We start from the raw sequence: 15,007 nt of genomic DNA on the forward strand, positions 1-15,007 counted from the left end.
TAGTAAGTTTACTGTTTTTTGTCATTACAAACGCAAATAGCGTTCAGCATCATTGATCTTCCTAGTGACCTCTGGCCTGGATTTAAGTGCGTGCACCCAGCGCCAGCCTTTATTTTCGATTCAGAAAAAAGGTGCAAGGCTTCACAAACGAAAAGGTGCAGGGAGTGCCGGGATGCACCCACTCGCTGCAAGGTTCAAGGGTGCAGCGCACCGCGGCCACCGCGGCGGCACCTTGCCTTGCACCCCGTTCAATCGAGCACGGGGGTGCAGCGCACGGTGCAGAAGGTGCAGAGAAACTTGGCTGAATCGAATAGACCTTATGGCAGAGAGCTTTGCATTGCACTATCCCACTACAGGTTATAGCAATTGCGCTTGGAGCGAAACCGAAACTGCGAAAAAAATATTTGTAGACTAGTTTGTCAGTCAACAGAATACCAATTCGTAGCCTTACTTCTCAATCATTCCCGTGATCATTCCCATGATCATGCCCATGATAATTGAACGCTCGCAGCGCCAGATTTCTCTCTAGTTGTGCTAATATGAAACTCTATGTGAAAAGCTAACGGATACTAACGGATTTCCAACAACTCCTTTTGGCAACAACGGCCGCCAATGGCGGCGTCCTTTGGGTGGGGGTGTCATGGCGCCCAGAGACAAGTAGAGAAGCGGGGCTCGTAGATAAGCACGGCTCGTCCGCTACGATGGCTACTATCGAGTACGACCTGAACACGTCAGGGGGCCTGATGCCCGTAAGTATAGACTGGGAGATGCCGTACGCCGGGTGTTTTGCTCACCGTTTGGTGCGCGCAGCAAATCCAGGCGCTGATCGCTCCCCCTGCGAGCGAGGAGGAGCGCCGCAAGCCGCCCGTGCGCTGCCACCGTCCCGCGGGCCGCGCCGTCAACCACGACTGCTGCGACAGCTGCAAAGAAGGTGGAGACCTGATCTGCTGCGACCGCTGTCCAGCCACGTTCCACCTGCAGTGCCAGTGAGACTCTCGATGATGGGGTGCATGCTTTCTGTCACCGGACCAGGAGCTGCAGGGATGTTAACCGCCTTCTCTGGCATTATAATGGCATAGATGACGTAGCGGCGGTCGATGCCGAAAATGCATGCAACAGACTGCGTGTCCTTTTTAACCTCTCCAGCAAAGACGGCGTTACAGCGGCAGCACCTGTGTGCGGGAAAGGGGGGCTTCGATTTGTTGGGCCCCATCCTACCGCTGATCGACTGAGCATCTGCTGCTATGAGGGTAGCTTGCACCATGCAAGATTTGCTATTGCCAAACCATTGTGATACCTTTTTCTTTTCTAACACTGTTTTTAGTGGTAGAACGGTCGTGCTTTCCAACATTCAATATATTACAAAAAAGAAAGTCGGATAGTAGTAGTGCACGATGCATGCTGGGATGGCAGCATTTCTTGTACCTTGTTCCCATCAAAGTGCAGCCACAGAAACTGGGAATTGAATTGTGATATTGACCTTGTGGGCATTGTGATGTAGTAACGTTGAAGGATCTCGCCACACATGAGTGGGTAGGCACATTCAGCACAGAACTGGTGTGAAATGCTAAGCATTTGAGTTCATAATACATGCTTGTACTGCATTGTAGCTCTTCAGTAACCTTGGTCTACTCTTTCGGTAAATCAGATATATCAGACTGTGCTGTTGTTATACTGCATTTTGGACTGATTGAAGCTGATCATGAGCGACAAAGAGTTTCTTTCTCTGCCCGCATTTACAGGCAGTGAAGCTCAGAGGAAACACAGTTTCAACTCATTTCAAACTGCGTTGAGTCAAGCAAAGCACAGCAAACTCATATGCTCAATATACTGCAGCCAACATAAAGTTAATGTTTCATCAACAATAAACCAGTTAGTAGTATGCCTTCTCAAGATGAGAAGGTATAAACAGAAGCATAGAAGGTATGTCTATTTGTGTTACTTGCCGTGGTTAGTTTCACTTGGTGGCGTAACCAGGAGGTGGTACACTGCACCCTCCCCCCCCCCTTCCCTAAAGAAAGAAAGATTTCTGTTAGTCTGTGGCCTGCCCAGCCAGCCCCCCTCACCATCTGCAGTCAAGCTCCCTTCCCCTCCCGCCGACAAAAGCTCGCTACACCACTGCTCAGTATAGTTCAAGATTAATGAACATCACTTAGCCTAATTCCTTGCTTCAAACTGTTGCATGTGAAATGTTTAGCTTCTCGCTAAGATCAGTTGCTCAACAATTGTATGATGCTGGCAGCGACCCTCCCTTGGATGAAGAGAGCCTGCCCTCGGGCGAGTGGATCTGCCACCGGTGCACTGTGATGGCCTCTGGCAGCAGCTCCCGAACAGGCGACAGCAGCAGTGCACTGCACACGCTTGTGGCAGCTGCTTCGCTGCTCAATGCGCAGCAGTTTGAGCTCCCACACGAGCTGTCCTGTCACATTGCACTGCCTGGAAGCAGCAAGCGTGTGCGCCCAGTCCGAGGGCGGCGGCACGACCTCGAACCCCCTGTGCCCCTGCCCTTGAGGGTCTGTTTCACCTGCCACAGGTTAGTACTGGCTCCTACTTATTCAAGTGCACCCATCTTGCCTGGCTCCATCAGGGTTGTTGCACCTTCTTGAAATCCTTCAAGGTTCTTCAATTTTGAAAAATAGGTTTAAGTACCCTTAAAACTTAAAATCAAATGTGCTCCTTGAATTCCCTGAGGATTGGGGTTGGGGGCAATGTTTGAACATTAAAAGTAACAAACTCTGCATCGGCCACTGGACGCTGTCGATGGACATTGTCTATTAGGAAACAATCCTAGATATTTTATATTCAGAGGAGTGCAAAGTGATGCAATGTGGCGTGTCCACGGCTACTAACGAAAGGCCTCTTGATGGAATTTGTTAATACTTTACGCACTTTCCGGTATATATTTATCTGTCTACCTATCTATCTCTCAGTGTCTCTTGCCGTATTCCCTCCAACTTGGTTCATTTTGTAGGCGATGGTCTAACAGGTAAACCATTGCGTTACTGTGCTGGGAGAACCAGGTTCTAAACCAGATGTTGGACCATCTTTGGCCAATTGGTGTGTGCCGCTCTTCAGTCAACCTCTTTCATGCCAACTTGGGTGGCTGGTTATGTGCCACTTGGTATGTGCTGCTCTTAAATGAACCTGTATGACTTTATTTTGGGTCATTGGGTATGTAGCACTGGGGAGGCAACAATCTTCAAGGACAAACATTTCTCTGGTGCTGGGCGGAATCCCGCGTCACTTATGCTCAGACAGTCTTGTCTGAATATATACTCAAACACGTGCCATGCTCGGAATTAAAATTAAATTATGGGTTTTTACGTGCCAAAACCACCTTCTGATTATGAGGCACGCCGTAGTGGAGGACTTCGGAAATTTCGACCACCTGGGGTTCTTTAACGTGCACTTAAATCTACATGGGTGTTTTCGCATTTCACCCCCATCGAAATGCGGCTGCCGTGGCCGGGATTCGATCCCGCGACCTCGTGCTCAGCAGCCTAACACCATAGCCACTGAGCAACTGCAGCAGGTCATGCTCGGAATTCACGTCAGCATGGTGCAGCATGTCTAGAGGGAGAAGCCCGGCTGCATGTGTGCTTCATACGTGATGTGTCTTGGTGTTGGCAATACAGTGTGTCCCTACAGTGCTTTCATGCTAATTAATGCGTCATTGATTGTTAAATGAGTTCTGCCAGAATATTTAAAATTACTCATGCCATTGTGGAGCTAGGTGAAGCCAGATTGGTTAACCAAGCCATACCACTATAATTTTGTTTTCATAACTGGTTCACTCTGCAGCCATCATCACTCCATTTTCGAGCTCTAGACTCTAGAAATGTTTAGTGGAAATGAAGTTTCGGCAATGTGGCTTTAAGGCTACAGGCTACAAGTATCTTTGGCTGAAGCCAAAGACTGCAAGCAGTCGTGCTGGAAGGCAATTCACATCACTAATAGTAATAATAATGACAATTTTATTGCTCTTCAAAGGCAATACACATTCACTGTGACACTTAAGCATGAAGTGCTTATGGTTGAGCAGGCAGATCATCAAAGGAGGTCGAGCAACACCACAGAAGTATCTAAGTAATAAAAAAAGGATAGTAATATTTTAAAAAATTAGGCATACTTGAAACAATGAATGCTGCTCTGTCTTTCACATGACTGAATGAAGTACAAGAGAAATCAGCACTTATTTACGTATTGCACACATATATACATATTCAAAACAAAAAGAAATAGATGTTGTACAGCAGCAAGGTCAGTTTCTTGTTAAGAACCTGCCTGTTGGGTAAGGAAACAATGAATAGGGCAATCATAATTTCAACAATCACATACATGAACATAATGCAGCGACTGCTTTCCTTTTAAAGATAATCATTAGATTTATTAGCTTTCTGAAGAAAAACGACACCATTTCTTAACACCTTTTTGTCATTATTAACGCTACCTATAGTGTTAAATGGCCCCTCACCATTCCACGTAGCAAATTTTGGTTATATGCTGGAAGTTGTTACGTGCCCTCTAAGTAGTGTTGTAGTGTAAGAATTTTTCAAATTAGTTCATTAATAGCATAGATAGAAATACTCGAAGTGCTACAAACCCATGATCTCAGGAAGCAAGCTCCAGTGCCAAGAGAGACACTGTCTCCGCTAGACGGCTAGACTAGATAGGCTAGCCTCCACAAGCGAAATTCCTTCCCTGCATTCTCCCATACTGGAGCTCGAGGATAGCACGAAAACACACACACACAAAAAAAAACGAAGGCGGGGCCCCGGACGCACACGTCACAGTCCCCGCCTTTGTTTTTTTTTCCCTGAGAGCTTTTTTCCTTTTTGCTGAGTGCCGCACTTGCAGTGACAGTCTCACGTGCGAGCTGTTACGTTTGTCTCTCTAGCAGCCATGATCATCTTCCTTGGCTGCTTTTTATACATGGCGTGCTCCGGTGCTTGTGTCTCGTGCTGTGAGCTGCGAGATAAGAAATAAAGAAAAGGAAGATTGAAATACAGCTTCTGCTCCTGCTATTGGTCCAAATGGTTCTCAGGTGTTTCGCTCGTGGACTTGTCCATCACGTCTTGCTCACCGTACAATCACGTCCGCGTCACCACATTAAAGGGACTGAGGTTAGGTCCACTACAACAGTGAGTGAGACCTGAGAACCAACCATACAGACTGATAGCACAAGCAAAAGAAGCTCTATTTTAGTCTCCTTCCCTTTTTCTTCTAAGCTTGCAGCACGAGACATGCGTCGGAGCATGCCGTGCATAAAAGGCGGCCGAGGAAGATGATGATGGCTGCTAGAGCTTCGTTTTGCACTATGGACAATTTTGCACACTCTGCACGAGAACACCTGACTGGCGGCATAAGTCATTGCCACAATCACAAGCATTGAGGCAGTCAAAGCGGATCACAGAGCATGATCGCGTGCAGGAACACTGTAGTAAATGAGATAGTTTCATTCTCTGCACACGTGACTGCATGACATGGGAACAAGCAGTTGAAATGGAAGTGCTTCTCTCTTGCTATGGCACAAAGTAAAGCAGAAACATGCAGGCATTTTGTTTGTATGTTTTATTATTTCTTGGGGTGTGCAAATATCAACATTTTCTAATACGAATCAAATACGAATACTTAGCATCGAATAATGATATGCACATGCATTTATTAGCAAGTTGGATTACTTTGAAACAACGTTGAAACAATTCATTTATGTTGTCATTGGTAAAAAAAATTATACTAGTAAGCCATTATACGAAAAGATTGTATAGTATTTATGTTAGCATTTGAAAATTTATTAATTTCTGCTAATTGTCGCTTCTTACCAGCCTCTGCCTTAATATATTGCATCAATTTCCCGCAAATTTGCTGTCAAGCAATAAGCTCAGGGTTGAGACTGGAAGCTGCAAAAAAGTGCACCCTCGCTGTTCGCAAACCCATGTGCCTTGTTACTGAGAGGCTGGCTTTCCCGCAAAACTTCAATGTCCAGCAGATAAGTGTGGGAAAAATAAGAACAAGTTGAAAGCAGGAGCCAACGTTTCAACTAGTGGACTTGTTTTCTTCAAGGCAACATATGCTTTCCTCGCCACAGTATATATAGGTGGGGTTCTGCAAAAGGGGAGAGGGTGTAAGGTGGGTGGGTGCGGCAACGAGTGAAGGCAACATGTTAGCGGCGAGGGTTTTATAAAGTTTTATATTAAAGGAGTTCCGTGCACAAGGCCAGTGACACGGCCGCCTGTCAGTCACGTGTCAACGCCGTGTGTCAGCCGGTGTGTCAAAAACGTGCACAGCAGCTCTCTATTACCTCTTTTGCCGGTGGTCGTGGGCTATTGTGTCTCTGAAAGAGATAATAAAAGGAGCGGTTGAAACCGGTGCACGTGAAAAAAAGATATATAAACAAAATACTGAAATGGAATAAATAAATAAAAGGAAAAAAAGAAAAGAACGCTATGCAACCGAGTTAAGTGCTGTTGTTTATAGCTTGAAATTTAACATAGCAAATAGGTTCTGAAGCTCCATTTATTTATTTATTTATTTATTTATTTATTTATTTATTTATTTATTTATTTATTTATTTATTATGCTTCAAAGGTCCTTGAACAAGACATTGCATAAGGGGTGGGCACATATTGAAAAAACGGCATGTCAGGTTAGGTAATGTGACTTGAAAAATAATCTTTGATGGCAGCTATGAAACAAGAAATGTCAGTGATGAGGGCGATGTCAGAAAAAAGGGTATCCCATTCACGGGCTGTGTGTAGAAAAAAAGAATGTTTATGCATAGTGGAATGGGCGCGTGGTAGATACACAGCATTAGGATGTGTGCGGTGGGAGAAGCGATGGGCTGTAATGATGATTTGGTTACCTGTGGGCTGTAAATGAAAGAACCTAAAAAATAAAAGAGACGAGCACTTTTGCTGCAGGAGGTGAGCAAGGGAAGACACAACCTGGATTTTAAGGCTGAAACACTTGTATTAAAAAAGTAGTCGGAAAGAATGAATCTGGCAGCTCGGTTCTGAACCGATTCAATGGTGTTAGTCATATTAACCTGATGGTTGTCATAAATAGCACAAGCATATTCTAGTTTAGATTAGATTAAGGTTTTTTATGCAAGTAGTTTGACTGAAGGAGATGCTGAAGACAAGTTACGGCTTAGATAACCTAGTAGTTGGTTGCAGGAATTAGTTAACTGATTTATATGATGGGTCCAAGATAAGTCACTCAATACATGCACTCCTAGGTACTTAAATGTTTCACACTGTTCCAAAGTGCAGTTGTTGAGGGAGTCGGAAGGTATTGCATAATTACGACATTGATGACAGCACATGTTGACTTTGACTTTATTGAAATTTAGACAATATACAGTTGTCTGGGTGAAGAGGGCTAAAGGTGACGCACGTGGTCACCTGACTAGACCCTAGACACCCTGAATTCACACAGGCACAGTTTCGACATCGTAAGTTACGAAGTGCTAACAATTTTTTTTTTACAGGAAGACTAGAACAATTCACATACAGCAACATACATACACTGTACATTCAAATCAATCTAATTAAGAATGTATAACAACTACAAACATGTTCACTTGAGAACACTTACTGATATTGAGGGACATGCACCATTTGCTGCCCCATGCCTTGATTTGGAGGAGGTCTTCTTGAAGAGCGAAGCAGTCTAGAACATTTGTTATTTGTCTATATAAAACACAGTCATTTGTGAAAAGGCATATGTTGGATGATAAGTTAAGTGGAAGGTCCTTAATATATATGAGAAAGAGGAGAGGCCCAAGGACAGAGCCTTAAGGCACACCAGGAGATAGGATTGAGGAGATCGAGTTAGCGGAAACAAACTGAAGGCGATCGGTTAAAAATTCACGGATCCAACTGAGGATGCCTGGGTCAAGATTAAGGTGCAAGAGTTTCATTTCATTTTATTTCCTTAAGAGGGGGTATTACATAAGGGGTGGAATCAGCTAAAGAACAGGAACAATGTCACATGTGTTTATATACAAAAAAGGTTATTTAAATTTTCAATGAATGGCGATGCACAGGTGATATCAACAATATATTGGGGAAGGCTTTTCCAATCTTTAGCTGCACGTTGGAAGAAGGAAGCTGAAAAAGTAACCGTTCGGGCACATGGACGAAAAACATGAAGGTTATGGTTGGTGCAGTGAGAAATATACGAGGCTGGCATGATGTAAGGTGCACGATTGAGTGATGAGTAATAGAACTTGTGGTACAGTAATAGGGTGGCTATGCGACAGCAGTTTATGATAGGTAGCGAGGCATTGGAAGTCGTAAGAGAATGCATCTACTTAGGGCAGGTAGTGACCGCGGGTCCAGCTCATGAGACTGAAATAATCAGAAGAATAAGAATGGGCTGGGGTGCATTTGGCAGGCATTCTGAGATCATGAACAGCAGGTAGCCATTATCCCTCAAGAGAAAAGTGTATAACAGCTGTGTCCTACCAGTACTCACGTACGGGGCAGACACCTGGAGGCTTACAGAAAGGGTACTACTTAAATTGAGTATGACGCAATGAGCTATTAAAAGAAGAATGATTGGTGTAATGTTAAGGGATAAGAAGAGAGCATATTAGGTGAGGGAACAAATGCGAGTTAATGACATTTTAGTTGAAATCAAGAAATATAAATGGGCATGGGCATGACATATAATGAGGAGGCAAGATAACCGATGGTCATTAAAGGTTACGGAATGGATCCTAAGGGAAGGAAAGCGTGGCAAAGGGCGGCAGAAAGTTAGGTGGGCGGATGAGATTAAGAAGTTTGCAGGGACGACATGGCCACAATTAGTATGTGACCGTGGTAGCTGGAGAAGTATGGGAGAGGCCTTTGCCCTGCAGTGGGCATAACCAGGCTGATGATGATGATGATGAGCTGACTGCCCGGACTGAAGCTGTCGTAAAGTGGCAAGTAGTTCAGAGTTTTCCGCGTCAGCAGCATGAATGGGGCCAGGGTTCGATTCAACGTCACCGGACATTAGTAACAAGTCGAACAGAATGCAAGAACAGTCATAAACAGTGGTTCAAATTGAATGTGGGCGTGGCAGCACGAGGAACGTTCTAAAACTGTAGTTCGCTTAGCAAAAAGAGAGCAACTTTGAAACATTTATGCCTATTGGTTGCAGTGTCTTGAACTTATGGACAACGTATGATTCTCTGTATTTTCTTTCTCGTTCAGAACGAAAATTTGACTGTAAGATGTAGAGTTTAAGTTCATCAAAGTTGTCACCTGGTTGGTTGAAATGCTCGGCAATGGCTTTGGGAAGCTTTTTATTTCAGCAGTTTAGCTGTGTGTGCATGATGTCCGTTTAATCTGACATTCATTGATTGTCCCGTTTCACCGATAAATTGTTTCTTACAGAATGAACATTCAAGCATATAAATCACATCTGAACTTGTACAAGTGAAGCTAGATTTCACTTCGTGTGTATAACTGCCGTATTTACTTAGATAATGGTCACACTCACGTAATGATTGCACCCCTGAATTTTGTCATGGAAATTAGATTTTTTTTTGTTTCCTGTGTAATGATCGCACCCCGAACTTGCCGCAGCGATATATCGTTTGCCAAGTCTAGCCAATGATGATCGCGCTTACCATCTGTCAAATGCTATCGAATGCTACGCAAACAACTCTTCAAGACATACCAAGCAGTCTGCACGCACGAAACATTCTTAAGCGGATGCCCCATTTTATTCCTTTTATCACCTTCCACACTTCCATAAAAAGAAATTGCTACAACCAAACTTGCCTTGGCATCGTTATTTGTAGGCTTCATAATGGTTGTGGTCAACAAAAAGAACAAAGAAGGTGCCTTTCGATTCTTCTCATCTGTCAATATTCTCGACTTGCTGATAGTAATGATATTATTCATTACTGATACGGAAAAAACTGTTTCAATGCGCGGAATGTACTCACGAAAAGAAAAAAATTGCGTTTGGCGCGTTCGGCTTGCTCTGCCGGCCACCATTTTTGTTTTGGTGTTCCCGCACTGTTAAAGTGGCAGCCACCTGTTTGTTGACCTGTTGTCATCCCGCAGCAAATGCAAGATGAAAAAAGAAATTCGTTTCGCGCGAAATTTAACCCACGTAATGATCGCACCCCTGAATTTGCAGCAATTTCTTTGACAAAAAAGTCCTATCATTATGCGAGTAGATACGATATTTGCGGTGCTTCCAATTTTAACGTTGCTTGACGATGCTTGCAGGTTTTGCACCTGGGCCGACAACATACTTTTATTACGGGGGAGTGATGTTGGCTGACTTTTGTGTGCACTAACATGCCTTTAATGTTCCTGTTGCAGCGATAGGTGCATGCGGGAATGCTTTCTTCAGACGCTCGTTACCCGGTAATATTAGGTGGTATTTTCGTAGGATGTTGTTTATGTTTGGGAGTGCATTAGAATATTTTGTTATAAAGAGTAAGACGGTAAGACATAGACAAATATGTTCGGTCATGTCACTTGTGCCAGGTCAATAAGGCAAAGTACCGGCCATGGCTGGACGAGCTCGTATTACCCCGTCACTCCGACGCACCTTTGGAAGTAGTGCATGTGGACTTTGCCGAGTTGAAAAAGAAGAGTGAAGGTGTGCACCAAACAGTCATTTCTAGTGGAAAAAGAAGATACAAATAGTGTTACTGCACTTCTTGACCGAGCGATGTTTTCGAATTTAAAAGTCGTAGTCTCTGACAACGGACGCGCATTCATGAGTAAGAAGTTTCAGCAGTGGGCAGATAGTCGTGGGGTTGTGCTGCGGCGTTGCTCTCCGTATCACCCCCAAGCCAATAGATTGGCGGAGAGAGTTATCCGTGATATAAAGCAGTTTATGTCCATGTACCAAAATTTCTGAGGAGGATGGAAGTGCTGCCTAGAAGCAGCCGTTGCATACCATAACTGGACACATACCACAAGCTTTGGATGTAGCCCCCATTTTGCCGCGTATGGTGAAGTGCCGAAACTGTCCGCTGACCAGGAGCTTGGAATTTCCGACAAACTTCAGATAACTGAACTAATCAAAACCACCTAGGAGTGCAGCAGGTATCGTGAAGCGATGAAATGCTAGTTCGGCAAGAGGCATCGGGAACATATACTTGATATCAAGTTAAACAACTTTGTCCTTGTCCGAAAGGGACTACCAGGAACCGACATAAAAATTCTTGGTCTGTTCCAGGTGGTAAAAACATGTGTGCAGCAAGGCGTACTCAAGACTGTTGGTTATATGAACAGTGGACAATTAGAGGTTGCAGCTGTAAGCAACGGCCTTCCATATCACCCCAGGAGGGGTGAGGCTTAAAAGAGGGGGAGTGTAAGGGAGAAGAAGAAGAAAGGTGGGGGGGGATTAGAGGAAGAAGCTCAGTTTTATTACATTAGACACATATTTTTTTTCCCTACAATCAACTGATGGCCCTCAGTCCCCAGTAGCTGCGGAGCACCTGACCAAGGTGGCGGTTAGACCTGTAACGCAGCAGAGGGTGCTAAGAATCTGTGGACACGGACAGGCCACCAATGGAAACTGACCTTGGCAACCTCTAACAGCCGAACTCTGTCGAGTGAAGCTAGATTATCAGGATTCTATGAGGAACTATCAGGTATTGTTTGGGATATCATTGTCCATAGCAAAATTAGAAGAACTGATGAGGCTTATACAGCGCTGACAAACGGCCATGTCCTCTGCTATAGAGGTCTCCCAGATAAGCAATATGGGGTAGGATTCTTAATCCATGAGGACATAGCAGGCAGCTTTGATGAATTCTGCAGCATTAATGAGAGGGTAGCAGTAGTCGTAATCAAACTTAAGAGGTATACATTAAAGCTAGTACAAACCTATGCTCCTACATGTAGTCACAATGATGATGAAGTAGATCAGTTTTATGAAGAAGTTGAATTAGCGATGAGAAAAGTGCAAACTCGGTATACTGTAGTATCGGGTGATTTCAATGCAAAAGTGGGGGAAAAGCAGGCTGGTGAACAAGCAGTTGCCAACTATGGCGTCCATTCTAGCAATGCTAGAGGAGAGATGTTGGTAGAATTCGCAGAAAGGAATAAGCTGAGAATAATGAACACCTTTTTCACGAAGCGTAGCAACAGAAAGTGGACATGGAAAATCCGTAATGCTGAAACAAGAAGTGAAATTGATTTCATACTTTCTGCCGGTCCCAGCAAAGGGCAGGATGTAGAAGTGATAGGTAGGGTAAAGTGCAGTGATCAAAGGTTAGTTAGGGCAAGGATTCACCTCAATTTGAAGAAAAGAGTAAAATTCAGGTCAATGTAGAGGCAGTAAGGGTAAAATCAGACGAATTCAGGCTGGTACTTCCAAATAAATATGCAGCCTTAGAACAGAGAGATGAAGATGACATATAGCTAATGAATGAAACCGTAACTAGGTTGGCTTCAGAGACAGCAATTGAAGTGGGAGACAAAGCACCAAGGCGACCAGTAGGCAAACTGTCCTAAGTAACAAAGAACCTAATAGAGAAACAACAAAGAATGCAAGTACCCAATTCAAGAGATAAGATAGAATTAGTGGAACTGTCAAAGCTGATAACAAAGCGAAAATAAGTGATACTCGAAATTATGATGTGAGAAAGACTGAAGAAGCTGTAAAAATGGACGCAGCCTGAAATCAGTGAGAAAGAAACTTGGCATAGGACAAACCAAGATGTATGTGCTGAAAGATAAACAGGGTAATATCATCAGCTATCTCGAAAATATAGTAAAAGCAGCGGAAAAATTCTATACTGACCTGTACAGTACCTAGAGAACTCAGGATAACTCCATTCAAAACAATAATGAACAGGATACAAAAACTTCTCCTATAACTAGCGATGAGGTCAGAAGGGCCTTGCAAGACATGAAATGGGAAGAGTGTCAAGAGAAGATTGAATAACAGTCGACTTAATCAAAGATGGAGGAGACATAATATTTACTTGGAAAACTGGCAGCTCTCTATGCAAAGTGTCTATCGACTGGAAGAGTCCCAGAAAACTGGAAGAATGCAAACGTTATACTAATCCACAGAAAGGGGGACGTTAAAAAATTGAAAAATTATAGGCCCATTAGCTTGCTCCCAGTATTACATAAAATATTCACCAAGCTAATCTCCAATAGAATAAGGGCAACAATGGACTTTAGTCAACCAAGGGAACAGGCAGGTTTCAGGAAGGGATGCTCTACAATGGATCACATTCATGTGATCAATTGGGTAATCGAGAATCCGCAGAGTACAATCAGCCTCTCTATATGGCTTTCATAGATTACGAAAAGGCATTTGACTCGGTAGAGATACCAGCAGTCATAGAGGCATTACGTAATCAAGGAGTACAGACCACTTACGTAAGTATCTTAGAAAGTATCTACAGAGATTCCACAGCTACCTTAATTCTACTCAAGAAAAGTAGGAAGATGCCTGCAAAGAAAGGGGTCACGCAAGGAGACACAATCGCTCCAATGCTATTCACTGCATGCTTGGAAGAAATATTCAAGCTCTTAAACTGGGAAGGCTTAGGAGAAAGGATCGACGACGAATACCTTAGCAACCTTCGGTTTGCCACTGTCATTGTTCTATTCAGCAACACTGCAGACGAGTTACAACAAATGATTGAGGACCTTAGCAGAGAGAATGCAAGAGTGGAGTTGAAGATTAATATGCAGAAGACAAAGATAATGATGAATAACCGGGCAAGGGAACAAGAGTTCAGGATCGCCAGTCATCCTCTAGAGTTTGTGAAGGAGTATGTTTACCTAGGTCAATTAATTACAGGGAACCCTGACTATGAGAAGGAAATTCATATAAGAATAAAAATGGGTTGGAGCGCATATGGCAGACATTGTCAGCTCCTGGCTGGAAGCTTATCATTATCATTAAAAAGGAAGGTGTAGAATCAGTGCATTTTACTGGTGCTGACATATGGGACAGAAACTTGGAGACTGACAAAAAAGCTTGAGAACAAGTTAAGGACTGCGCAAAGTTCCATGGAATGAAGAATGCTAGGAGTAACGTTAAGAGACAGAAAGAGAGCGATTTGGATCAGAGAGCAAGCAGGTATAGCTGATATTCTAATTCATTAAGAGAGGAAAATGGCACTGGGCAGGTAATGTAATGCGCAGGTTAGATAACCGTTTGAACATTAGGGTTACAGAATGGGTACCAAAAGAAGGGAAGTGCAGTAGAGGACAGCAGAAGACTAGGTGGTGCAATGAAACTAGGAAATTCGCTGGCGCTAGTTGGAATCGGTTGTCGCAGGACAGCGGTAATTGGAGATTGCGGAGAGAGGCCTTTGTCCTGCAGTGGACATAAAATAGGCTGGTGATCATGATGATGATATTAGACACAATAGGCCGACCTGGGATTTCTGCTGTAAATATTTCTTCGACAGGAACTTCATGTATTTTAGGAACAAGATAAAAGCGACCTGCTTTTTTGTTCTTGGGCATCATGAAGCGATATTCAGGTTGCGTGATTAGTTCCCTGGACTCTACGAAGATATAACAGTGTTTTCAAGATGCATGCGCATCAAGGGGTTCTTTTTCGATAGGCCAGACGTAGGAAAACGAGATATTATAAAGATTTATTGGGGTTCGGAGCGACCGCCGGTTCTAGGATGCACCGAGCAGTTCCTGAGCTCGAGCCTCTGCTGCGCGCTTGATGCTGCCAATGCCGCTGACTCTGTGCGCACGTTGGTTCCCTTCCTTACAATGGCCCCGGGGAAATAAAGGAGCCATCCTGGCGACTTAGTTTTCTGGAAGGACGGTAGAATGGTGATACAGCTTGAGACGCTGAACGTGAACAACTTCGCGGTTACAACGTCGCATGTCAGACGGCGGCGTTAGCGGCTCAACCAGGTAATTAACGGGTGATCTCTCGAGAATGTGGTATGGCACATCGTACTTCGGAAGGAGTTTTGAAGCGAGCCCAGGCGTGCGGTGCGGCACTAACAACGAGACGAGAGCGCCCAGGAGAAAAGTGGGAGTCGAGTTCTGGGCAT

The 15,007-nt window shown here is 44.0% G+C and overlaps 1 protein-coding gene across 4 annotated transcripts in view; it reads left to right on the top strand.

Annotated features, from left to right (window-relative positions):
• Positions 1 to 573: 573 nt before the first annotated feature.
• Positions 574 to 15,007, top strand: part of LOC135897949 (PHD finger protein 12) — a 172,957-nt gene continuing 158,523 nt past the window's right edge. For 2 of the 4 annotated variants that reach the window (XM_065426660.2, XM_065426659.2), the window contains exons 1-3: positions 576 to 749; positions 811 to 986; positions 2,243 to 2,533. In XM_065426660.2, the coding sequence (XP_065282732.1) occupies positions 702 to 749; positions 811 to 986; positions 2,243 to 2,533 (515 nt within the window). In that variant the 5' untranslated portion in view covers positions 576 to 701. Of the gene's footprint in view, positions 750 to 810; positions 987 to 2,242; positions 2,534 to 15,007 lie in introns of all 4 variants that reach the window. The other 2 variants (XM_065426662.2, XM_065426661.1) reach the window with 2 other exon arrangements.

The sequence above is a fragment of the Dermacentor albipictus genome, chromosome 2 (genome assembly GCF_038994185.2).
Source record: "Dermacentor albipictus isolate Rhodes 1998 colony chromosome 2, USDA_Dalb.pri_finalv2, whole genome shotgun sequence".
Classification (NCBI taxonomy): domain Eukaryota; kingdom Metazoa; phylum Arthropoda; class Arachnida; order Ixodida; family Ixodidae; genus Dermacentor; species Dermacentor albipictus.